Source organism: Rhea americana, unplaced genomic scaffold, assembly GCF_003343005.1.
Source record: "Rhea americana isolate MKP2758 unplaced genomic scaffold, rheAme1 scaffold_256, whole genome shotgun sequence".
Taxonomy (NCBI): Eukaryota; Metazoa; Chordata; class Aves; order Rheiformes; family Rheidae; genus Rhea; species Rhea americana.
In genome coordinates, this window is record NW_028186375.1 from 1,152,915 (window position 1) to 1,180,877 (window position 27,963).

At 37.2% G+C, this 27,963-nt stretch overlaps 1 protein-coding gene across 1 annotated transcript in view; it reads left to right on the forward strand.

Annotated features, from left to right (window-relative positions):
* WDPCP (WD repeat containing planar cell polarity effector) overlaps positions 1 to 27,963 on the forward strand; it is a 150,137-nt gene that overhangs the window by 75,492 nt on the left and 46,682 nt on the right. The window contains exons 9-12 of the mRNA XM_085307279.1: positions 651 to 842; positions 9,887 to 10,496; positions 15,184 to 15,372; positions 17,961 to 18,084. Of these exons, the coding sequence (XP_085163405.1) occupies positions 651 to 842; positions 9,887 to 10,496; positions 15,184 to 15,372; positions 17,961 to 18,084 (1,115 nt within the window). The remainder of the gene's footprint in view (positions 1 to 650; positions 843 to 9,886; positions 10,497 to 15,183; positions 15,373 to 17,960; positions 18,085 to 27,963) is intronic.

Genomic DNA, 27,963 nt, shown 5'->3' on the forward strand with positions numbered 1-27,963 from the left:
GCACTGCTCATGTTTTCAAATAACCATGCTCCAAAATAACAGAGTTTGAATAATAAATTCCACAAATCCTTTCTGAGAAAGAGGCACAATTCTCAAGAGCTGCATAAACTTTACGCATGATGCTGTAGCTCATCCACATTATGCAGAAAAGTATATATTCTCTTGCAAAGTGGATGTTTGTATCTGGATTCTTTAATTTAGGCAGCAAAAAGAAAGATACATGTCCACTCAAACACTATAGAATATATTTAATATTTGATTATGTCTTAAACACCAGCCTTAGCTCCCTGGTCAGCTTCACAGAACTTGTCATTTAATATGGCTAGGCTTAAATCCTATGTGTAGGTCGATGCTGTCAAGCAACCATGACTGTACATTTTGGTATTGATTGGAGTCATTGCAGTAAATTCCTTCTTAACTCACATTCCTTTCCTTCCCAATCCCCTCCCCACAGATAAAAGTGCGAGCATGTCTCTTTCTGTCTGAGGAGATATTTTTTACATTTACAGAGAGCCTATATGAAGGTATATGTACACAGTCCTCTGTGTTTATATACACTTTCTTTCACACTTCCAAAGCAAATGCTCCCAATTGCACCTATTGTATAATTTTATCACCTGAAATATTTTCTGCATTTTTTCCTCCATCAGATTTCCTATATCGATATACCTGGACCAGAAGGTAGAAGGATGAAACGTCACCTGGCAATAAATTGTATGCAAGATATGGTTATTTGCTGGTGGTCAGCAACTAATGATGGAGCATGGCCTTGGTCTCCTATTTCCTGTGAGAGGGACAGAGCCAACTTATTGCTTTTAGGCTGTGCACATGGCAAACTGGAGGTAAAGTTCTGAACTCTCTTGTTACATGATTTTTCAGATTTGCTAAAGAAATAAATATTCAATTTAAATGCATATTCAGGTAGATAAAAGTAACAGCTACATTAAGAACAGAAGAAAGGAAGATCAGTCATCCTGATTTTAAAGCTGGTTATTTTATGAAAAAACACCTTCTTTAGCACTGTTAGTATTTTTCACATTGAAATTGGCAATCTGACAAATGTAGCAAGGAAATTAGATCTTTATAGCAGAATTATTTTGGCGTTGCTACCACCGTAAAAAAATAGTGTCAGAGTACCACTAGAAAAATTTTTAACTTGRGTTAGAAGCTGTAGCAGTTGTACTTGTCTCCAATGCAATTATTTTTTGTTGTCCATAATACTATCTGATAAACATTTTAAAATCTATTTTAAGTATATTTACCATTTTATTATAATTACTAAGTTTTAGCTACACCTTGATGCTGCTTGAATGATTGTGAGGAGTATTGGTCAAATCAGTAACCATTTTTTGTCTTAAAAGTCAAGATTCCCCTTCTACAGCTGAGAATGTAAACTACAAGTTAGAACAGGACTACAGTCTGACCTGCTTCCTGACACTTACTTAGCTTACTTTTTTTAGGCAGATAATTTTGAATTTGTCTCTTTCATTTTCACTTAATCTATTCAAGAATATTTTAATGCAGTTTCTTAGGTGAAAACTTTAAAATGAACCTATCTGGGCATATTCTGAACTGAACTGAACTGAATTTAAAGTGTAAAAGCTGTTCTGGACTACTATCTCATATAGATGCTCCTGTGTTGAGAGTTTTATTTTCAGTTTAGCTTGAGCCGCTTCTAATACAGACTAAAAGGCACTGACTGTGGGAGAAGCACATAAACCTGAGGGTCGGCTGTGGAATAGCTGTTCTGCAATAGCTAGTACAAACTATTTCCCTGTGGGGAAAAACCCTAAGTAACACTTGAGAATAAGCTACTCTTACAAACAATATTCTGTTCTCTTTAATTTGGGAAGATGTAAATATTTTTGTGTCTTGAAATTATTACTTTGATAACTAATATTAATTTAATTGAGGATTTTTTTCCCTTAGGATTTTCTATGTATTGAAAGCAAAAGAGAAAAGATAGTTGAGACAGCTTTTCTTACATATTTCAGTCATTAATCACTATAGACTTCAAGTGCAAAGTACTTCCACTTCTCCCTTCTTTACTTTTCAGTTGACCTCTCTCCACTTGTGGTCACCTCTGACTCATCTTTCTCCCCTGCCTGATACTTACCTGCAGTTCTCAATTCCTCCTGCAGTTATGCTTAATCAGATATAAAGTATAGCTCTTTCTACCTCAGTAGATATAAACTGTGTTCTGTGCCATTCTTTGTAATTTTTTGCCACCTAGTCTCCTGTGCCATTTTAAGATTATAAAACTTCATCCTACCAACATTTCCAATCTTACTTCTTACCATGACTTTCCCATATGTCCTGGTTCTGACAGTGACGTTCCCATGCCTTTTGTTTCCTTCCCACATCTCTGTTCTTCCAGGATGCTCCCTAATGACTYCCTAATGCCAGCATACCGGCTTCCAGTATCTCTTTTCTGAGATGTCTTTCAGAGATGTATTTATTTTATAAAATTCACAGAAACTATCCTGTCAGTTTAAGATTTCTCCATTTCATTGTGTATATTATAGGGAGATTTCTAAATTACAGCCTTGCTCTGCATGTTTCAATGCACCTTCTTTTATCCTTTTCAGGTTTACACTCTAAATTACTTAGGGTTGGGGCTGTCTAGTATAGACCCAAGCACATCACTGGTACTTAACACAATAATGATAATAAGCATTCACTGTACCTTTAGGCATAAACTAATAATCCTTTTAATTTAGCCCATATTGTAATATAAATACAAGGAAATTCTTTGTGAAAGCAGAACTGCAAATTTTAACTGTTCAGTTACTTTCCCTTTTCTGTTCCTTTTAGTGCACTTGTCTATTTTAATTGGAAGTTCTTCATATGAAATTTCTTTTCCTGTATTTGTCCATGAGACATGAAGCACTATGCCAGTGCTATGGAAAACTTAGTAATGTGTGGATAACAAACATTTTTGCTAGTTGTAAGTTAGCCTGTTCCATGCCCTTATCTCTTGGATGCTCAGTGGGCTGCTGCATGAGATTCAAGACACACTGCCTATATGCTTCCCCTATGTACCCGTGACATAGGTAGTCTGCAGTACTGTTTGAGGTTTTTTTCCCTTGATTTCTCTAGCACCCATTATGGGTTGTTGTTATGGACCCCTTCAAGGAAGGAAGATATTATAACACAGCAGCTGTAGAATTAGTGTCAATACCCAGTATACAGTTAAGTACATCTTTCCCCTCCAGCATCCGGGAGCATACACTTTAACTTCTGAGGGTCATGTCACAGCTTAAAAATGAGCAAAAATATAAATGGCATTTCCAGCTGACTTCTAAACAGTTACTGTCTAGGTCAGATACCACAAAAAATAGCTTTTCTATAAACATGCCTATTTGCATCTCTCTGCCTTTACTTCTTTACCCTTGTGTAGTGCTCTTCAGGTATATACCTGGAATAAAAACATGGTATCCCATTTTTATGCATAGAAGTAAACCTGAATTTGTTTTTTGACCAATAATGTAGTAAGAGTTTTCTCCCAGGAAATAATTATTGCCAATAGTAGAAGAATAAGAAGCAAGGAATGATTTGGGTTGGAGAGTTTATCTAAGAGAAGTGTAATAAAATAATGCCACATTTTGAAGTGCTTTGTCTTGTCATTTACCAGCATTTTATTTGAAAGTAATAGTATAACCTAGATATATAGATAGAAAGCAGGAACTGCTGAATGTCAAGCCTATAAAGAGCTTTTTGCTATATTGGGTTTATGAAACAGTAAACCAAGCCTGAGGAAGCGAACAAGTGCTATCCACAGCCATTCTACAGCACATTTGGGGTTATCTGTGAAAACCACTGAAAGATTTGCCAGCTACTGACACTTACTGTTGTGGCAGAGCAAATATAAGTGGTGCACTTACATGATGCTACTTCCTCCCTGGAAGAATTTTCTGAGTGATTATTTGCTGCCCACCAAACAAGTGCTTCTTAGGATGAGGGCAGGAGTAGCTCTRGGACAAATCAACCCAACCCCTCATCAAGATGATATCCTGTAACTAAACATTACGCCTTGGGATGACTCATGTGGCACATACAGTGTTTGGGGTATTGTTTACCCAAACAGCATTTCAACTTAATGGAAGAAATATGTTTCACATTTTAAATACACTGTAAATATGATTTGAATTGTGCTATGTGGCTTTATGTTTTAACATTTACTACCATTAAGATTAAAGGTAGATATTTTTCCTTTAAAAACCGAAACATGGTTGGCATATTCTGTGAGGAAAAACTGAAAATAAAATTTAAATGACTAAGTAGCATTTCTGTTATTATTTTAGAAAATAAAGTATTTTTCAAGTTTACTGTGTCACTGCCTGCTCTGTTTAGTTACATGATAAAAAATACCACAGAAGAATTCARCTTAAGGTAAACTCCCAAATTAATTCTAATATCAATTTACAGTTTTAGAATCTTGACTAGTATTATTCTTTTATTTTTTTTTCTGAGATCAGTGTTTACCAAGTTAAGGTGTGTGGGATTTGATGAGGTACCCTCCCCTAAAGAAGAAATAAAAGAGCTTTACCATACAACATCATTGTGCGAATATATGTTGTGTGCCTACATGCATGTTGCTGCCGGAGTATTTGTCTGTTGAATCTCTGTCGGCTCCTTGTATGTGCTGATTTCCTCCAGTAAACTCATCCATACTCTAAAGTATTTATGCAATCTTTTTTTCTTCTTTAGTTTCTTCTTTGTTAAAGTACAAATGATCAAGATTGTTATTTAAATTGTTTCCCTGTAGAGATAATGATGGTATTTTCATTTTGAAAACAGAAGAGGAATCTTGCTGATATCATTTCAAACTATTTGCTCTGAATAAATAGGATCTGATGTGAAATCATCCTTGTAGTAAATGTTTTGAGGGAAAGTCATGGTAAAATGAACATGAACTTTACTCTGCAAACAGAAATTAWCAGGAGGTGATGATGCCAGTGCTGAGTTACTGTGGTACTTTGCATTTTTCTCACCGTGTTTATTTTGCAGCAGTTAGTGCTAATATGAATCATTGAAATTACACTTCATTTCTGTGGAAAAAAGAATTTGCCTGGAAGAGAGTATTATTTTCCTTTCTCCCAAGAGATGGTATTTAATAATTATTGCTTCCACATTGTGCTTCAAACTTGTGAAACAAGCGCAGCAGCCCTTTTGTGAGTGAGCTATCCTGCAGTTATTGCAGTACTCGGAAAAGCGTTTACGGTATGTGACTGAAGAGCTGAAATACCTCTCACAGACATAAAGCAAAGAATGCGGAATCCTTGATGTCACACTGGGTTAAAAGTGCAATGAGTGACACAGGATAAAGATTGCAATGATAGATTTTGAAAGAAAATAAATATTGGCTGAAAATGTAAATAATAAGATTGCATGGGGTGCTCTAAATACAATGCTGCAAATAAGAAACCTGGAGTAAACCTTGAGTCTTTATTTTAGAAGTGTTTAAAAATAAGGGATTTTTTCTTCCTTCTTCACAGTGCTGTATTTAAAACTATTTTACTCTAGCATGCACTACACTTTCCACTCAACATTTCTAATTAAAGTGTTTGTTGTTATTTGGAACCTCACTGTGTGAAATTAAACAAGCAGTTTCCTAACATCCATAAAATAAATCAAACGTTTTTCTCATCTGAAAGACAGACAATTCAGTCACAGCAAGCTTGTTTCTGTGTTTCTTTTGTTTTCTTTTTTATCTGCTTGGTAAGCCAATTTTCTGCTTAAGAACTACTATTTAAAACTCATATTTGGTTCGATATATGGGCTTTATCCTTTCCCAGTACTCTATGCAAAACACTTCAATTTTAAATGTTCAAGGGTTTGCACTGACGAGAGTGAGACTGCTTGCACAAGTTAGTTCCATTATTTCTTTCACATAACAAACTGAAGGGAAAGAACAGCATTGTAACTAGAATAATTCAGCCCCCCTTGGTTATAAAGATTAACGGATTAAATTCCTTTGCTTGGAATCATGATTTCTGAGTTAGGATTTGAGTTTGGCATGTAGAGTATCCCTCATGCRTTCTGCTTATTAGTTAATGCAAGGCACAGGCCACTGTTGCATGAGGAAAAAGGATATAGATGCAATAGTGCTGCATCACTGGTGCTTTAATGCACCTAATGTATAAAATATGTGGACAACATTTAAAAATACACTTACAGTATTTCTGTAGTGTACATGTCACAGACCTAAAAAGGAGTTTGGAGTGGGGGTGTGGAAGGTGTTCAATAAGTAATTGGTTTCAATTCATGAAAATTAACTCCAGAAATTTTCTGAAATCAAAGGATATGCTGCTTTGTCCTAGATTTTTGGAAAACTCTTCGCCTTGACTGGGACCATTGCCCTGTGATATTATGGCTCTGTCTTCATAGTTCGGCTGCCCAGTCCCCTCCTCTGTAATTCCTACAGCTGTCCTGCCCACTTCTGAGGGAACTCCTCCAGCTTTTGCTGGCCCATTCCCCAAGTGAATGTTGGGTTTTGTTAATTGGAAGATATATTGCTATTATAATGTTCCACTTTAGGGTTCCAAAGAGGTCAGAACTACTGCTCACGGGGAAGGAACCTCAGCAGATTCCTTTAGATGGACTATTACAGCACTGTGGTACACTACATTTACTAGCGTATAGCATACGGCTACTTACCAGGTAGATAAAGAATTGACAAGTAATGGAGTATCATCTTCTTGGAAAAAAGATCCTTTGATTGTTAGGCCTCTTATTTTTCAAAAGCATCATCTTAGACTTATCAACGTGCATCTGTAGTTGTATGTCTCTCTGCTTTAGTTTTCCAGTTAGTGGCATGAAGAATTGTTAATAAAAGCTTTTTCTGACAGAGAAACTCAAACCTCTCTTCTCAGATGAAACAGAATATCCATTTTGTTTTTTGCCGTTAGAGTGCCAAATACCAGTTGTATTCAGCAAAGCTGGAAACCCGAACAAAGAGATCTCTAGGCTTGGTATTCTTTTCCTCCRAGAGGCAAATGAGGCCACTGATGCATGAGGAGTAGCATATCTGTTCCAATCTACGGAGAAATGTCTTTCTTGTTCTCAGCCAGTATTCCATGTATCATCAAYGGAATTCTCTAGAAAAGTTTCCTTTAAGACTAGTTCAACTAAACTTTATGTCAAAACTTATCCTTCGAAAGRTAGCAAATAGAGTCTTCCTCTCCTTCTCTCGAGAACTTTTGCCTCATCTAGAGTTGCATTGTATGCGCCAACCAGCTCTACCCTAGACTTCATTTCAAGAATCTGCTCACAAAACTCTGTGAAGCCAGGAAGCTTCTCATCTCAAGGCTGATTAATTAGGGCTTCCGAAAGACTAGGTTTTACTTTTTTCTAATTTTAATGYAGTCAGCAGAGTTTTGTCCCACTTCTGCTCTTACAAGGCTGAACAAAACTATTAATTGGATTCAGTTTGGTTGCTGACTTTCAAATGATCAGATGACATTTATTTTTCTGTGACTATCTCCAGTTCCCACAGCAATCACTCCAGTATGTTTCCTGTGTTTTTTCTTGTCTACTGCCTCAACCTTCAGGGCCAACCCCTCTTTACAATTAAATAGAGCTTTCAGTCTTTCACCCCTCACAGGCTTGATAGTTGTGGGGATCTTCATGACTTTCTCGTAGGTTGTGAGGAGATGTCCAGAGAGGAACACAGATTTTGTATTGAATATATAGAGGAATAATGCAGTGCATTGAAACCTGCCACAGGAAGACAGAAATCTGAGTCCCAGAGGGCCTCAAGGCTCATTTCACAGAAGTTAGGGAAGCTTTGAAGACTTGCTTGGGCAAGATTTCTATTTCACATATTTGAAAGGCAGCTACCTGGGTCTCTGTACATAGTCCTAGGGAAAATTATAGAACAAATAATAACACTTCGCCTTGTCTTTATTTGGGGTTACAGAGCTCTGTGGTCACAGTAATCCTTTGTCCACAATAACCTCTTTTACAGGTTTCCTTGCTATGCAATTTAACACCCTAATAAGTTACACATTTCAAGCAGTTTTTAACGTCAAACCACAGCACAGTAGCCACTGCACATTTTGTGGGCATAAATGACTAGCTCCARAGCCTAAATCATTGCTGAGGGAATGGAGCAGGTGAGAAAAGGGGTTTCAGCCTATATAGCTAATTAAACCTTTTGTTTCTGCTTTGGTATATATTTTCATTGATCGCAATTTCACTCTTGCTTGGGATTGGCTTACCTGGTTTTCAGAAGYTCGTTGCTTTGGCTTCTATATTAGATGCTTTTGCATGTAATACTTTGTTTCTTGATTATTAAGAGATTGTTTGTTTGTTCTAGACTAATCATCTTAAATTAGCTAAGACATTTGTATTAGTAGGCAGTTAGTGTGCAGTCACAAAATTGCAATAAATCTTTTTTTTTCTGCTTTTGAMTGAGAATTCCTTTTACTCATAAAATGAGTAAACTGTCAGAACAAAACATTCTAATCAGTCTGATCAACATCCCAAATAACTTGCTTACAAATTCAGCAGTTGCTTCTGAAGTAATGGGTGGTATGCCAAAAAAATCATAATTTCTTCTTCTTCTCATTTGCAGGATGAAAGACTAAATTATATGTTCAGTTAATCTTGTGATCTATGGAAGTCAGCTTTAAACTTCTTTAACATTATGTGCCCATTTTTGTTTTCAGTATGAAATTTCCATATTTCCTCGCTCGTCCTCTCCCTGTCCTCTAATCACATTTGTATTTGTGTACCACCTGGCCTCAAAAGGGGCTTCCATAATTAACAGCAGGTCAGCAGCTTTAGTCTGGAGTCTGAAGAATGCTATGGATATACCTGAGGGTGGRGTTTGGCTCAGTTTGATGTTTTCCTTTTACTGTTTATTTCTGAAAGAACAAACACAAGCATGTTTCTGACTGACTTCCACTACTATCTTTCTTCTAGAGACATTGTTCTCTCTCTTTCATAGAAAAAGTATTCCATAAGCTGATTTGTAGCTCATTTACAGCTAGTACATCTCCCACGCTTTCACTGCTCATGTTCTATACAATAACTCTTAAAACACATGCATCACACAACATGGACTTCATTGGACTCTCCTGTTACCTGCATCATTTTATAGTGCTTCCAATGTTTCCACACTGCAAATTGTTACAATTTGCTAGCTACTGTCTTTGTATCGTATTCAGTATTTGTGTTACTCCTCCAGTTCATTCARCCTTCAGTTACTCCCAACTGATCCTCCCTTTCTACTATCACAAATTCATTCATTCTGCATCTAAACTATATGGCACCAAGGAGCATCTACCACCTACTCATCTGGCAATCTACAGTACATATTGATTAAACGTGCCATTGTTTCTACCACTACGGGATAATATTTTCTGTTACTGTGGCCAAGAGCAAATGATCAAAAATGCTTTATAGAATCATAGAATGGTAAGGTTGGAAGGGACCTCTGGAGATCATCTAGTSCAGCCCTCAGCATAGCCCCRTACAGAGACTGAACCCAYGACCTTGGCATTAGCAGCACCATGCTCTAACCAACTGAGCTAAATCTGCTTATCAACATCTGATGCTTAGCGTAACATCTGGATTTTTTTCGGAAATTTCTTACTTTCCCTTTTTTAGGACCATCTCCTCTTTTATCTTTTGTTCCGCTAACCTATTATATACTCTGAGTAAACAAATATGGTCAAACTATATTGCAGGGTTTTTTAATAAAATGAAGTAACCATTTAAAAACCTAAATAATAGATTTTATAGCTCAATGTCTAAAATAGATATTTGGTTTAGCTTAGTGACCTATGAGAAAAAGCATTAGCAGCAGTCTATTTTCTAAAACATCAAAGTAAGAATAAACTGTTACAAATGACTACCAAACGCTCTGGATTTTTTTCAGGTTTTGAGTTTTGTCCGCACAGAATGGGATCCACTTGATGCCAGCTTTAGCACTAATCAGCCTTATCAGGTTCAYACAGTAGAGCACTCCATCTCTGCAGACAAAGAGCCCATGGCTGACAGCTGTGTCTACGAGTGTGTTAGGAACAAAATTCAGCGTGTGGCGGTCACCAGAATACCACTACAAGCAAAGGCCATCAGTTGCTGCAGAAACATTACAGAAGACAAACTGGTCCTGGGTTGTGAAGATTCGTCAATAATTCTGTACGAAGCTTACAACAAAGTGACTCTGTTAGCCCAAGCAGAACTACTGCCTGCTTTAATGAGCTACCACCCTTGTGGAGCAATATTCTTGGTTGGCAGCTCTCAAGGGGAGCTGCAAATTTTTGACACAGCACTGTCCCCAATTAAAATGCAGCTTTTGGCAGAAGATTACTCACCTGAGACAACTTTGCAATTCAGTAAACACTTTGAYGTGTCTAGCAGCCTCATCCAGATGCAGTGGGCTGCTCTTCAAGTTGCATCTCCCATCACTCATGGCACAGATATTCACGATCTTTTGTTGATTAGATTTGACAAGGGCCCCTTAGGAGTACTTCGCTTTAAACTTGGTAAGTCACTGAGCACATCTACTGAACCTTACGCTCTTGAGGAAACATCTCTACCTCACAAATTTCTTCACTGGAAAACTCACTGAGAGTTTTTTGAACCCTCATTTTAGATATCTGGGCCCAAAGCAYCCAATGCCAATTATCTTTGAAGATGTGAACCGGGTAGTTTCTTACGTTTCACAAAGATTTTGTATCATTCATATGAGGTCTGAGATAATAGAAGTCCAATGTGKTTGTTTGGAAAATTTCCATGCAACTCTAATAAAAACATTAATTTCTCATATTGAAGATTATTTATATTTGGCGTATACAGTTGTAGGAATTGTATTCATTCTGTAGTACTACCCCTAAAATACACTTCAGATAACAGTATTTTTTGTTTCCTAAAAAAAGAATTATTTTGTACATAATGCAACTGTCCTTTGCATTACAACGTATATTTGTCCCAGTACTCTGTTCTTCCTGACTTCAGTCCAGGAAGTACATGAATTACAGTATTTCCTTCCTTCAAGACTTTCCACAAGATGGAAACGTTTCACAGCTTTCGGAGAAGGCTAGTCTCTCAGTTAACTTAGCAGGAGCTGTAAATCAAGGAAGCAGTGATAGCACTCGTTTTAGAATTTATATAGCACTTCTCACTTTATACTTTAGGTGTAGAAAGGTTTTAGGAGAGCAAAGCCATAGCTATCTCCGTTTTACAAACAGAATAACAAGAAGTGGCTGAGGAAAGCTAAAAGGCCTTCCCAGAGTTACACAGTAAGGCAGTGGCTGAACCAGAATAAAACCCTGCAGTTTCTCATCACTGAGAACTGGGTCCATTCCATTCAAATCARACAGGTACAGTGGTGCAAACCCAGTGCAAGAGTTAAAAAACAATCATACTTAAATCTTCTGACTACCAAATCAGTGTTTCTGGCATGGCAAACAGCTATGTCAAATACACTCATCCTGGAAAATTYCAGCATTTTGCCCATTGTCTGTCCAAGAAAACAGAATTACCTTTGTAGATCCTTACAGAAATTGTTGTGATTATTTTGTATATTAAGACTGAGAAATTTTTTTCTTCCTTTTTTTAACCATGTGAGAGTGTGGTTTGAAACCCTACTTTAATTCTCTATTTTTTTTTACTGATTGATACAAATATGTGCTTTTGTGGGGAAAATCTTATTTAAAAGTATTGAAAACCTAAACATATGAAAGTCTGAATTTAAAAAACTTAACTAAATATGCCAGTGCAAACAGGTAAATCAATACCATTGGATGTTAACAACAAAAAATATTGGATTGACTTACGTATTTCTAAGAGAGCTGCTCCAGGTTATTAGTAATCCAAAATACTATTAAAAAACTGTTAACAAGTTGTTGTTTATTTTGAGATAATTCAGCTCCCTTATGTTCATTGACAGGTTTAGTAGYTGCAGAGTACCCCAGATCACTAATTAATGCAGATATTTGAAGTTTTTGTGCATGTTGGCTATTTGRAAAAAAAAAATCTAAATTACCTCTTACCAGTCAAGCAGAAGGCACTCTACCCCCATCTACCTTGCTTTTCTTCAGTCCTCCCTTGTGGAGGTTACTCACAACAGCTTTCCAGAAAGCGCAGCTTTCCCCTTGCTATCTTTAGCACATTTATGTTCTTACTAAGGCAAGCAGGCTCTCAGTGCAGGGGTTTAGAGGCCTTTCCTGCTAATTGCCAGCTTCTAAACTTAATTGGACTGTCTCCCTGGGCACCGTTCCTAAATCAATTAGGCAGTGAGTTGGCTGTCACCTCTTTTTCCCAAGCAGGTTGCCTGGAAGCGCACCACCCAAGAGAAGTCAAGCATCCAAATGGGAAGATGTTGACCTCTACAGCTGAAAGTTATCGTATTTTAAAATTCATTCTGTATAATTACTGTAAATCTCATCTAGGAAGAAGGCAGAGCTCTCTCTGTCTGTCCCACCCCTCCATTTCTATAGCAAAAAATATGCTGCTCTCTACTGCATCCTGGTTTTCATATTTTCCTCTTTTTCTCTCGGTCTGCCACACTACCAAGGTAATRCTTTGCTGATGAGTCAGCCTCTCTTGCCAAGCTCAGCAGTTTTTAAGTCTGTGTTATTTAATAAATAATGCAAAGTATACTGAAAATTTAGGGATCAATGACAAAAAACCAAGCATACAAGACTGAAATAGAAACTGTTATTAACTCATGGTTATGTATATATGCAGTGTAGCTCCTGTGCTACAGTGGAGCATTCAGTCCAAAAGGCAGCCGAGCGAAGTAACTGGACTCGACCAAATAGGTCAAAAGTGAATTTGAGAACTCTGGACATGCTTAAATTTATGTTTCTAGATATATTCCCAACTTTTGCCTCTAATATYGTAAATATGGTAGAATTGCTGCTGTAGTTTTTTTAAGCATGTGTTAGTACCCGCAGATCTACATACAAACACAGAAAAATTTCAAGGCAGTAGCATAGAGCCTGTGGCTATTTAATTCTGTTTCTGCAGTAATCTGCTGCTTTTTTTTAGGATAAACTACTCCTATTGGTACTTAATACTCCTCTATTTTTGCCCTTCCAAAATACTGGATATTTGGATCCTACAACCAATCWCTGTATCTTACAAATCTTCACTGCATTTGTAAAAATTTATTCAAGCAAAGAAAGATTTGCTGCAAATACAGTTGAATGTAACTCATGTAATTGATTCTGGTCCATGTAGTTTTACTGAATAACTGTATGTGCGGCATCATAGGTAGCGTCTGTTCTCTGGGATGCATGCAGTTATAAAATGTCTTGTTTTTATCAATAATAAATTACATCAACATTATTTGGATCGTTTCTCATAAAAGCTGATTAATAAACCACGTCAATGAGAACAGGCAAACACACTTTTAACTTCCAATTGCTATATTATGATTTTGGGCGAAATCTGTGATTTCTCCATTGTGTTCCCTAGCCAGATAGATTTGAGGAAAAGTTTCATCTTAAACTTACCCTCAAACATTATGGCAAATATTTTTGGTGTCTAATGCCAAATTTATTTTTAAAAGCACTGTGGTTTATTGTCATTGATTTCAACCCAGATCTTGGATAGTGCCAGATGTAGTACTAGTGCCAGTRGCTTATCATTGCTGGCCTAGAAAGAGATTTTAAATATAATATTAAATTCAATTAACATTCAATTAAGTATTTTTATCTTCACTTAATGATTAATGTGAAGAGTTCCCAACTTGTGTAATACTTTAAAAACATTAAACATTTATGAAGAATAAATTCCACCATAACAATTAGATATTATCACAGATATACACGTTAAACATAGCTATTACACAGTATAATGTCCATAATCTTTAATATATGCAAATAAAAAGTGAAATACAACATGGCAGAAGAAAACCTTTTTTAAAAAAATTATACTAAAAAATTAAATATTTCTTTTTTACAAGATAAAAAAAGTAATTTTTCCTGAAGTATTTGGTCTATATTTGCATTTTCTTAGCAGATTACTTGTCTTTGAGCCATAGTCAGATCTTTTCCCCCGCTTTCTTTTTTCTCTGTCTGTATGCATTGCAAACATTATTCACAATTACATTTAYAAAACATTTTTGAGATCTGTTATCAGTTTTTTCCCCAACTATTCTGTGACTTTAATATCAAAAAGGAAATTCAGCTTGCCCCTTTCTTATGAGATTTTTTTCCTTAAATCAATTTTGACAAACAGCATTGGAATAGATTGTTTAAATCTAAGAAATAAAAATATGTTTTTATATTTAAAGAGCAGGAAACAGAAAAYTTGTTCTGTGTCTGATACCAGGAACAGCAGTGATAAACAATATGCTAGTGCAATGACTCAAAACAAGGAAGAATTACAAAATGCTACGCATGGCCCACTTCTCAAGATCATTTAGTTAGTCAGGGACAATAAATGAAATTACTCTCTGGAGCTTTTCAGTCATCTTCTCTGTTCAAAAATCGAGATCCAAAGTCAAGAAAATTTGAGAATTTACTTTAATTTATACTTTTTAGAGACTGAGTGTTGTAGATAAATCATGTTCTTATGGAGCAGGCRTAGTGTTGCTCATTTTTCTCACTCACAGGAGGCATATTTTTGGTTTCATGGGAAGCTGTAATTCCGTGGTACCCAGATGTTCATATCGTTCATGATGTCCCCTCACAGAAGAAATGCCTCACCTAGAGAATTTTGCCAAGCTAGAGCTAAGTTCTAGAGGAAACACAGTATGGAGAATGCAACGGAGTAACTGTTTCTTTAAAGTCTGAGCTGGTGTGAACTTGATTAGTTGATTAGTGTACGCAGATACCTATTTTTTAGTRTTGTCCAGCAATATTCCTCTACAGGAAAGAGGAGCTTGAATTTATGAACAGAAAGAGAAAGTGGGAATAAGCTTTTTTAATCATGTTTAAAACAAACTTCATTACATGATGTTGTCACTAGTAGGTACTGACCATGTATGTGAAGCTCACTGATGGTTTTTCTCCACTGTCCCAAGCCCTCTGAGCCTAAATATGCTAATATAATAAAAGATGATAAAGAGCTATATCACAYAAATATTTAATTATGAAACCTAGTAACTAAAACTTTTCAATTTTAACCAAATACAATTATTTTTAACTGTGCTGAAAAGTAGTCARCTACTGCTTTACACACTCCTAACACTGTCTTTGGTTTTAATATTTCCTGTGATAGGTGTGATCACAAGAGGACAGCTGGGCCTTGTGGAAATCATACACCAGTACATTCGTTACGATGAGATACATGAAGCAATTAGTGTCCTGAACACCATGAACTGGAACACGATGGGGCAGCAGTGTTACATAAGCTTGACCGCCATTGTAAATCACCTTCTTAAACAAAAGCTTACACCCGAGAGAGAAGGTCAGAATAGATTCTATTTTTAATATATTTTTGTGGGATCTTTGTAATTCATATGTGGATTATGACAGTATATTTATTGACTTTAAAAAGAAGACAAYAGCAAGAATCCAGACAGTTAGGATTATGGTATTCTGTAACCAAATGTCGTATATAGATAAGTAGTTTCAGTAACAATTGGGTCAGTATGTTGATTGCAATTTAATTCATATTTGTGTCATTAGTAATATTAAAACAACGCATATTTTAATGTATATATTGTGTAGACATGACTAAATACATGTATAGCAGTATCTTCTATATGCTATAACATCATTATATTCTATAGATTTAGCTTATGTAATTTTATCTAGTGTAGGATCCAAATGTGTGTTTTATATTCATACTAAGACAGCACCAACTTACGGAGGGATGTTCTCCTATAACAAGGACAAGAGGTCTTTAGTATCGTTTTTAAGGTGCTTGTGAAGGGTCGTTCTTTCATTAGAACACCCAAAGGCTTTGAATACACTATCCTCTGCTGCCTCCTTTAGGATCATAGCATTTGTCTTCTGGCCCCCTGCAGTAATAGCTTATGTGCCTAACAAGAAATGATGAATTTTAGTTTCAGCCCCATTTCTGCTAAACCCTGATGTGGTGCCTTCCTCCTGAATTGCTGTATATGCGGAAACTCAATAGGCTTCAAGATTTCAAGTGCATTGATTTAGTGAGAAGGTGTTATACCATAGTCTAGCAGGAAGGCAGCTGGGGACCAGGCGTCTTTCGTGGCAGGAATGAATACTTAGGAATGTGGTGTGTTAGATGATAGAAAAACTCCAAGGTGTCCCATATTGCTGCCATGCCATCAGCTATCCCATTTTATGAGATCAGATTAAAAAATCTCTGCATTACAAACATAGAGCATGAATTCTAAATAAAACATGCTTTTAAAAGCATGCATGAGAAGGGCTGGTTTTGCAACTCCTGTAAAAATATGCATGTTATAAATAGATGTCTGCGTGTTTCCCCCCATGAAGCTCCCTAACGCTATTTACACTAGACAAAATTTTATTTTATCTAGGATTTGTTCTATATAAATCTAACAAATTTGACATGGTAATTTGTTTTCTTATTAGTGGAACCCAGTCAGGCCTTTTATTTGTAACGATGTGGCAGTTATCTTTGAGATTTTTATTCTGCCTTCAACATCAAGCTGGGCTATCTAATGAATCTATAACTGTGCTAGTAGTTACTCGTATTCCATGTAGGTTGACACATTTCAAAAGTACAAAACATGCTGTCAGGAAAACAGCAATGGCAAGGAATATGGCTTCTTTTTGCAAAGGCACTGCTGAATTCAATTTTAATCTAAATTGGCTGCTCTTTGAAAGAAAATACCTTTAAAGTTCAACTTATCTTACTGCCTAGACTTTAAGATAATGCAAAATCTAATTTACTAACAGTTTACCTGTGTTCCTAATGTGGTACTATTAGCACATTCAGTGCTATCAAGCCTAATAAAATATATATAACTATACTTGGAATTAAAGAACCACTATCACTAAACACAGAAATGGCTCGTTCAAATGAACATTAATGACAGCAAATCAATGAGATATTTGTCTGCCTAATGAGACAATAGTTTGGTTATAGTCTACTTTAAAAGCCCACACAAAATTCTGATTAGCATTAACGATTTGCTTATCCACCTTGAAAGGAGAACTATGCTAGTATATCATATTCTTCCTCTGATTTAAGAAAGAGACTTGTATCAGTCATTTTGTTCTGCATGTAAGGAATTGTACTATGGATTAACTTTTGATCAGAAATCACACAACAAGAAATAGTATTGGTCATTAAATTTCCTTTCAGCTAAATGTTTGGGACAAACATGTACTGTGTATTTTCATGGATTATTTATGATGTGTTAAAAAAACATGCAGAAAAATGCCTAGGAACCACAGATAAGGAGTATAGCAGGTCAGAAATCATTTAGAGTGGGGAGCTCCTCTGTAGCAGAAGTTTTATTTTATTGATTACAAGAGAAGTTTTCCTTCCTTCTACCATGTCAAGTTGTAGGAGAATCAAACCTGTAGGGKTTCTCTACCCTTTCTAAAATATTTTTTTGAAGAACTATTGGCTGAAGAAGGTTCCTTAGACTTGAAGGCGATCACAAGAAAGGCTCTGTCACCTGCTAACCTAACACATAGCAGTAATCCCTGAAAAAATGAACTTTGTTGTTATTTCCTTAAGAGGACAAAGAAGATTTGAGCTAATTGAGAGTTGACCTGTACTGGATAAACTTGTTCAAATTTTATTACTCTTATGAGTCACTTTTAATTGTATGCTTCTGGTGAGAACCTGATGTGTTATAGACTTCTTCTCCCTTTTGACAGTTTTTGCTGCTCAAAGTCATTGTCAGCTCTGCCTCAAGTGAAAGGTTATATGCACATTTGTGTTTTTACAAGCTGTCATATTTTAGTTTTATCTGTCCTATAACAACATCACATTTTATCAGTGTTTGAGGAATTTGACTGACTACAAAAATGAACAACGTGTTGTAGTTGAAACAGTTTCACTTGTTTCATTGCTGCTGCATTTGAACTCTACAGCACAGCTTGAGGCAAGCCTGGGAACCTTTTATGCTCCTACAAGACCCCTTTTGGATTCAACTGTGTTGGAGTACAGGGACCCAATCAGCAGATATGCAAGAAGGTTCTTCCACCACCTGCTCAGGTGAATGACAGTTTCAACTTCTATCAACATAAAATTAATTGCGTATTTCAATAATTACCTACTTTAATGTGGTTAACATTTTCCAAGAGGACCACCCCTGAAAAAAATGCATTCATTGTTGTTGTTTRTTTAACTTGCACTTCGTACAGTATTGCAGATAAAATGCTATTCAGAGCTCTTCTATCATGAGCACACTTAAAATGAAGCACCCTTTCCCTTTTAACTTGATAGAAATAGATAGCATGCTTCTGAGAGATTTATTCACTGACTGCTTTCAGATTAACTATTGAAACAGCTTACAAACTTGAAGAAAATGATGAGTTTAAATAGATACTAAAATGCCAAAGAACAATGTGTGGTCCAAGACATTTTTGCCTTTGCACCCTTGAAATCTGAGCATTTTGTTATTCTCACCTTTACAGTTCTCATATAGAAATTCATATTCTGCTAATTTTCAGTAAAAAAAACCCTCTATTCTGAATGATAACCAAGATATTTGTAACACCTTGCTGAGGACAAGTTTAGATGAACAGGTGAAAAATCTTTTAATACACCCCTTTTCTATATTTTACCCAAATGATATACATTGCCTATGTGAAGTTATGAAGTGGGAGTTACTTCGATGGTAAAACGTATGCTTCTTTCACATCTTAAAGAGAAATGAATGATACTAAGATCTGAGTCTGAGAAAGATCATCTTTCTGGTAAACCAGTACATAGCAATAGGCACATTATTCTAACTAGATGAGTGCTCACAATATCTGAAAAACAGATAACAGCCTTTCACTGGAGTTTTGTTAATAGATGTGACCACGATACTCGCACATGGCATGAACTCTGCTTTTGCCTTTCTCCTAGAAACTAGCAGGGAAGACCTGTTGCTGCAGCGGCCAAGAGAAAAAACTGTGGGCCAATTTTCTGCAGAGAACAGATGCAGAAAGAATGCCTCTGAGATTGCTGAGAGGTGTAATGATAGTGCTCTTTACAGCTGCTAGAGAAAGGTGTATTCCCTGTGACTCARGATTTGCTTCCAAATGCTAGCAGGCATGCAGAGGCATGGGGCCCTGGCTAAGCATTCAAGCCTTGGGGCTGCTGAACACAGCTGAAACACTGACTCAGTCCCCCTAGCAAACAAGAAGCTTCAGTATCAGAATGCTGCCTGGACTGTGCAGGACTGAGGAGGAAGATAGGAGAGTCTCCCCGTGCCTTGTACCTCCACCATAAAGCAGCCCCTTAATAATTTAGTGTTGTGACAGTTTTTGGAACAAATTAATGTTATTTTGCTGTTTCCCTATTGTCAAAGGGATTTGTATTCAACTGAATCGAAATGATAGGATCATGTGATTGCTGCAGAACAGATGGTAATGCTTAAAGCTTATCTGAGAAGACATAATCTAAGTACAAAATGAAATGTTCAAAAATGGAAGCTTTATCTGATAGAARACAAGAAAATAATGTGCAGAGCTGATCCTTATTGTGGATCTGCCTTAATTGGTGTTTATTTCCTTTTAGATATTTTCTTAAGTGGCTAGAACAATTTGAATGTAAGCTAAGCAAAGCGCAGTATGGATTTGTTGGAGGACTAGTAACACCTGGATTGTTCCAGGTGAGACAATTCCATCCAGGCACAATTGCAATGTCTAAGAGAATCAGAGGGAGGCATAATGCTCCCTAATTCTTGTAGGCACACAGAAGTTACACCCTCGACTGTTCCTTCCCTCCATGAAGAACTGGCAGTCAGCCGCTTTTGCTGGGCAGCATTAATAATTGGGGGTTCAGGACAGGAAGAAAAGTGTGCAGAAAATTTTGCTCTTGCCTCTTTGGAGAACCATACTGTGCCCATGTGGGCACTGAAAATGGAGTAGTCCTACCACTGTCTCTTTACCAGAGATGGCAACTATATCTGGATGTCAGAAGGGTGACATTAAAAGTTAATTATATGCTCTCTGTCTCAACTCTTATTTGGTTTGTTCACCCATATTCATTTAACACTAAATACTTGCAGGTTGATTACAGAAGGTTAATGAATCTCTTCACAGTGAATTTAATTACCATAGATGTATATATATGACCAAACAAAATAATAGTAAGAAGACTTCAATGCAGGTGCACTCTAAAGTGTCAATGCTGACTTGAAGCAAGCGCATGGGGACCTTTGTTGTTCTCTTATGAGCACAAGGAGACAGAAGCAAAAGGATTGTTTTAGATCTTGTCACAGGAAGAAATGAAGGAAACATGATGCTTCCTGGACTGCATACACAATAAGTAYAGATGGTACTCAACAGATCTTTCCTAGAAGATCGTAGAGTGGGCTTCGGAGAAAGCAAGCAGTTGGTACACTGAAGGCAAATTTAGAAGGTAAGAAGCTGCAAGACACAGGGAGCCAGGAGTTCAAAAACAGGTCAGGGCCAGGAAAGGTGGATTAGGAGCATGATCCAGAAACAAGGAAATGGAGTCAAAGAGACAGGCATCTGAACAGGCAGCAAACTGCAGAAGGGTAGAGTGGGAGTACGGAGAATAGCAGGAGAAGACAATATAGGATGTGTGGAATATAGAGGAGATCAGATGCATAAGGGATGGACAGGCAAGGGTGGAGTTTTTCATACAAGATTAAAACATTTAAATGTTTCTAGATCTAAATCTGAAAAATGTTGCTATTAACAAAAGTCTCCCCCTCCCCCCAGCTTTCCTTTGAATGCCCCACCAATCTGCCTTAAGCCTTTTCTAGAAGGACCCACTCTTGGGAGAGAAGTATTAATTCATTCTACATGCTGAGACAATCAGCCTGCCTGCTGAGTCTGCCAAAAAGGTACCAGTTATTGTTGTACTTTTTAAGATGCAAGTGTCTGTATTTACTAGAATTGAGAAATACAGTCACCTTTTCAGAAAGGCTATCCTCACCAAGTAATAATCATGTGACAGTGATCTTAATCTTTCCTGTAGGCTGAAGGGCTGCATATCCAGTTGCAAATAACTGGAGACATGCATTTTCACATTATCAGTGAGGTTATAGGCTAAATATTTTTCTACCGTCAAAGAGATCAGTTTCCAGAAAATGCTGAACACTGCAATAGTAGGTTTCCTCCTTTAGGTACTGGGCGCTTCAGAGGGAAGATGCTCCATAATTACTAACTGCATTGCAAGTATGGACTGGAAAATGGTGCTGCAGCCTGAGCTGGGCCCAGCAACACAGATAGCACTATTGAAATGGGTCACAATTAGAAGGCAGGAAAATGCCTTGTAACATTTAAAGCAGCCATATTATTTGTAGCCGTTGTTACAAAAGCAAAGTTCTTACATTTGCAAACCATACAGCCTCTTTAGCTTCCCCWGCAATGGAAGCTTCGAACTTTGCAGGTAGAGGCCCTGAATAAAGAGTATGGAATACCTCCAAAGCAGGCATTTGGTACAYAAACTTGAAATTAAAGGCCTCTTAATTACATGCCAGGGATGCATTACAACAGTAGTTATAGAATGAATAATTTCACTTTAAATTCTTATCTGTAATTAAAAATACAGAAACTGAATTGCGAGTATAAAAATGTATCTTAGGTGTTCCTTGCCACTTGAGTGACGCTCCTGTATTTTATTATGATGTAACTACTTATAATAATATAATGCGCTATATATCATTATGTAAAATATTGAGCTGAGGTGGTTTTATTAGGAAGCCTTGGGGAGCTCTAGCCTTATCCCCACCCTTTTGTTGAACACTGCCTACTGAAGMGCGTTAGTTTAATGGGGGAGTGGCAGCTCAACCTCCTGCCGCTCTCCAACCGCCTCGTGCAGCCAGGTGCAGAGCGTGGAGTGGGACAGAATCGTTCCTCACTCGTTAACTACGGCATCGCTGACTCACGGCTTTGCTTCGCTCTGCTCAAGCATTCATAAATCGCACTTGTCATATTTTCTAATGCATGAAATTATCTTGTTAGTTTGACACACACACAGACACAAACACAGCCCTGCTCTGTACTATTCAAACTTTTTTGTCTCTCTCAGATGCATATTGGAAAAGTAACGTTGCATCGGCAGGAAGCAAAGACGGGGCTCTGAAGTCCGAACGAGCTATACAATTGCCGTGCTAGAATGCAGCCACAGTTCAGTATTTCAGCTGTGCCATTTCTTCTTTATAATTCTCTTTCTTGTGTTTATGAATATAAGAATCTCATTTTTTAACATAGAAATATATTAAGATCCAAAAATACTTGGATCTTTACATCTGATAATTCCATTAGGAGAATGTCACTGATTTTTTTTTCCAGAGTACAAATATGTTACCCTTGGAAGCAAAGCTCTGTTGTAAATAACAGTATAGTGCTGTTGCCTGTTTCAAGAGCAAACTCTCAGAAGATCCACTCTCAGAATTTTGGATGGCTTCATAAAATATTTTGCCTTTTCGGAGTCCAGAAATGAAAACTATACTATGTTTTTACTCTTACTGTTTTTACTGCTTTACAAATCTTCTGAGAAGTACTGTATACTCTTCCTAGTGTGCAGTGTATGTTGCTATTGGTTAACAGTAAAGAAGAATTTAGCTACATGATGGGCAGAACATCCAGTAAAAGCARTGGTTTGACTTTACGCACAAAAGTAATATTTGAATTGATAGAGGTCCTCTGTAAGTAAACACCAATAAAGGATGATTATTAGCATCAGGGGAGACCTATTTCCACCTTGATTTTTATGAATCACTTCACTATGGAAGAGTTGTGAAGTGCTGTGCTATACTATCTGACACGATGCCTTGACACAGTTATCAGTTAACTCCAAGACAACCTTTGAAAAGCTAAAATAAAGCTCTGGTCCTGCAGCTGCATCACTTATGCAGGACTAACTACCTCTGTGTAAGCCAGTTCCTGTACTACTCCACTGCAATCTGCAAAGTAGACATCCTCTTTGAGTATGCCATCCTAAATAGGACCCCAAATCAAAGGTGAGAAAATGCCTTAACCCTCTAAGAATAGTTCCCAGTCCTATTCGCAGCCGACAGTATGGAGCTGAGGGACAGAGTGAGCAAAGAATTTTTATGATCTTTTTTAAGAGCAACCTAGAAGTAGAAYCTGTAATTATATTAGTACATAATGTGTCACAAAATATGTATAAACATTAATGATGATATGGTTCAGGAAGAARAATCTCTTTTATATTCCTAAGGTAACCTATTAGGCCTGAAATTACGCCTTCAGATAAAATGACCACTGATGTCAGTCAGGTTCTGTATGGTGACCACATGAACAGAATTTGTCTCTACAGGAGTAGGTTCAGTAGCAGCATTCTGACTAAAGTAGCACCTTCTGCAGAGTGCTTTGAAGAGTCATTTTTTCTCATCTTGTAAAAACGATCAAAACCAAAGGTTTTCATATTGGCACTGCACTGATGAATGAGAATTTCCCTTGCTGTGATGGAACTGCACATAAAAAGATTCCCTTGGTCATGCTTCTTGACCTGTTTTAGAAACAAGAAATAAAGGCACCTTTTCAATGGAACTAGATTATTTTTGCTGTTAAAGAGGCTAAATATCACARGAAAAGAAAGTTTAGAGTGTCTTTGTTTCGGTCATGTTGCTAATGACTTTTTTTTAAAACCAGTTCCACAACAGGTTTCAATTTCAGTCAAATACTTTGATGTCAAGGAATTGCTCCAGGATTTAATTCTCTAGTGAAAATCACAACCTAAGAAATATTGGGCAAAATATCAGGAGAAGAACAAATAAGATGGCATAATTGCTTGAGAACAAAGTCACGTGAAGATAAACCACAAGAAATCTCAATCAGAGATTTGGGGCAAGATTTTCTGCTGAACCTAATGGGAGACATTGCTTGGAACATGGGAAAAATGGCCCCTTCCACATACTCAGAGCAGTCCCAGAGCTACTATAATGCGGAGCAATTCCCCATAGCCACCACAACTGGCTGTTGGTTGCTCAGAGTGACATAACTCCTCAAGTTCTCTGCTACACCCCTACCCTAGGGACTGCACTAGGAAAAAAAAGGAGCACAAAAAAGCTACGTTGGACTAATTTCTTTGTGCCAAGGCTATTCCCACTTGCTGGTTAATCTGACTTTGATATTACTACTTCTAGAAGCTGAGCCCAAACAGAGACTGTTGTTTTGTTTTGTTTTATTGTGTAATTGATAATCTGCTCTCATAAAGTCACATTTTACTGCTGAACTAGCTGTGGAATTTCCCTGAAATCTGAGGGGCTTTGGGCATTAAACTACTGCAGAAACAGGTCAGATATACCACATTTATGGACAAAAACACAAGAATAAATTCTAAACAATACATCTTCCCTCCTTGAGCTGCTACAGTAAGTCTGCCTCAACTTCTCTTTGTATATCATCAGTCAGTCTTTTCCACTTTCCCATCAACTTTATCTCATCACTAATGGTTTCTCATTTGTGGGCTAACACTCAAAAATCTATTCTTTAGGTCCTGACCAAGAACCTTAAATTAAACCTTCTTTTTTCCCCCTTGCAGTCTTTCCAGATTGATTCATGTCTCATCTCTGCCAAGGCACTTCTTCATTCATCTCCATTCTCTTCCTAAGTACTACCACTRTACCTTACTTTTCTTGTGTGGACCATCTGGCGATATTCTGTCTTGAGCTCTGCTCCTCAGTACAGCACAGAACATGCCTTAGCAATATGTAGGCAGTTCCCTATGTGTAAAAAAATTGTCTGTTTTCCTCCCTGGGGAGCTTCATTTTCCTGACCTTTCTCCCTCTTCAGTCCAGCATCCTTTGGGAAGAGCTAGTTGAGCAGTTAGGCTTTGCATCTTCAAGTGCAGAGCTACCTTTTATGGTTCTTCAAACTCTAAGAACTTGCTTAGTCGAAGATACCATAAGTAAAATCTAAAGCAAAAGTCAACAGTGGTGAATTGTCCAATAACTGAATGTAGTCTCTTGAGGGTGCAGCTCTCCTCATCTGATTTCAATAATGCAAAACTTAAATGTCCAGCAGAGTCATCTGGGCTCCCTCTGTATTTAAGAGAGAGTCATGGGTGCACAAAAGTGTGAGTAATTTCATCTAAGGGAGATGTCTAGGATAAGTGTGAAGAATCAGACTTGAATGCCTATCCCTAGCAATTAACTATAAAGGGAGCCTACCTGATTAGCTTAGATTAGCTATCTAAAAGTAAGTTGTTTGAAGATAAAGTGAATGATTTGCACTCTAAATGTCCAGTTCCTCCATCACATTATCACTGGATCACTGATCAGTTAGCAGAGAGATCTTACAAGTGTTCGGGTATAGTCTTGAAATAAAAGGAGAGAGGCACAAAGATCAGCAAAAATATTTGAAGAAAGGTTCACAGAAAGACACAAAAAGCAAGTAGGCACCTAGTCAATCCTCTTTAAAAAGTTCATTTTGACCAGTTGGTCAGAATAGGAGAGGATGGGGAGGGGGTGTTAGTTTACATTGGTAAGTGCTGAAGTATCAGTAAAAAGGTTATACTACAGATAGATAAACAGTAATATACGACCGACACCACAAAAAATTATCAGGAACTTCTAAAGGAAAGGCAAGGATAAAATAGTTGAATTAAATACTCTGGTGTGTAACCTCTCACTTAAATCACCTTAGCACCAGAGGACTGGAACATGGAAAATTTTATGTCAGTTTTTACAAAGCATTCTGGAAAGACTTTAAGAACTACAACTCTGTAAGTGTAACCTCTGTACCAGTCAAATTAGTAGAAACTATGTTTAAAAAAGAAACTTACAAATAAATATGCTTCACTGGGGAAGAGTCAGCAGGATTTCTGTAAAAGCAAATTATGTCTCACAAAACTGAATTCTCTGAAGTCAGCAGTCATGTCAGAAATGGCTATCCAGTTGCTTTTAATGAAAATTTGACTATCCAAGGGCTTTTTGGAAGGTCTCTCCCCAAAATGTCTTAGAGAAACTAAGGTGCCAGAGGCTGAGAGGGAAGCTTCCGTTCCATAGGTAAATAATTCATTACAAGGTAGGAAACATAGTAAGAGTAAATGGCATTTTTCACACTGAATAGAGATCATGAGTAGAAATTCTCAGTATAGTGGACCTATATTCATAAGAAATCTGGAAATTCTGGAGCAATTAATGAGGTGTGAGCATTTGCTAATGATACTAAAATATTTAGATTAATAAAGATAAGGGCCAACTGAAGAACAGCAAAAGGACTTTACAGGACTCAGTGACATAGTATCAAAACTGAAGATAATGTTCGACGTAAATAAATGCAAAGTGAAGCATATGACAGGGAGAGTAGAGCAGGGAGAGAGTCCTCATTCACATGTAAAATGATGGAGTCWGAGGTCACCATTATTCAAGAAGAGGAATTTGGGTTTATAACTGATAGCTCTGTAAAATAGTTGGCTCAGTGCTCAACAGAAGTCGGAAAAGCAAACTGAATGCCAGGAATTTTTAGAAAAGGAACAGAGTGAGCTTCAGTTCATCTTAAACATGAATATTGTGTGCAGTTTTGGGGTCCTCTGTGCTGTGAAAAGATGCAGTAGAATTCAAAAAGCTTTAGGAAGGACAGCCAGGATGATTAAAGGCGTGGAACAGCTTTAGTGGAAGGAATGACTAAGTAGGCTAGACCTCATCAACTTGGAAAGGAGGCAAGTGAGATAGGGAGAGGGGACAATGAATGACTGCTCACTGCTTCTTCTAACATAAGGGGCCATCCAGTGAAGCTAGCATGTGGCARGTTCAAAATAAAGTGATTCTTTACATAATTAAGCTATGAAGCTCCTTACCACAGGATGTTGTGGATGATAAAATTGCATGAGTTCAAAGGGAAGGTTCAGGAGAGAAAAATTCWCTGAGGAATACTGGCATAGAAACCACTTATGGCTCAGCAAATCCCTCAATCACAGATTGTTGGAGACTAGGAGACTATTTATGGGAGTGTCACCATATACTTGCCCTGTTCTTGCATTCTGTCCTAGGCACCAGGTATTGACAGGATGCTAGGCTGCACGGACCTTAAGTCTGAGCRAATGGTCATTCTTACATTTTATGTTGTTATACAAGACATTGTGCAGAAAAAGCATAAATTAGTTACTAGTTTTCCATTTTCTCCCCCTAAATTTACCAAAATTCATACAACCAAAGGTATAGGGAATTTCTTTTCTAACTGTCTCATGGGTGTGTTTGCTATAATGGAGTTCTTATGTGTGGGAATCGTATGAGCATTACCATTACATTATTTTATTTTAAAGAAATAATCATCTTAGCTATTGACAAACCTAGATAGAAAATATCAGTATAATGTAATGGACGTATAACTCAACAAGGCATCTGAAATTTGGCCCTGCACCATGACTATGTAATTAGATATTTATCTTTAGGCAGCCAGCTTTAGAAAATAYTGAGCTAAAATTATCTTCTCTGAGAAAGTCTCAGCACTAAAAAACTGCATCTTATCCAATGTCAGRCATGAGGGAGAATTGGCCCTGCAGCTCCTGGAAAGTCAGGAAGGAAAAGGGTCTGTTCATCTTAACTTTAATACCAAATTTCCATCTGCTGCAGTTTGAAATTGTAGAGATATCGCACATTTACAATAGGGATTTATAATAGAGGCAGCAACTCATCCTTAACCATAGCAATGATACTGGGCCTCTGTTATAGAGCTGTCTTTMGTGTGTAGACATGCTGATATGTTTGCTCAGTAAAATACAGCTTTCAAGACATACTGTTAAGTTTACATGATCACCAGAGTGAGAGGGATAAAGCTGGAATAGAAGAAAAGCAGGAGAGAATTAATGCAATAAAGGCTAGGATTTAGCAGACAGGGTTGAGCAAAATAAGTGTAAARCAACAGGTGTAAATGACTCTTATGAGCATTTTTAATTAACATTTGTTTTTAGCCCAGAATACTTCAGAAGGGTATGTTG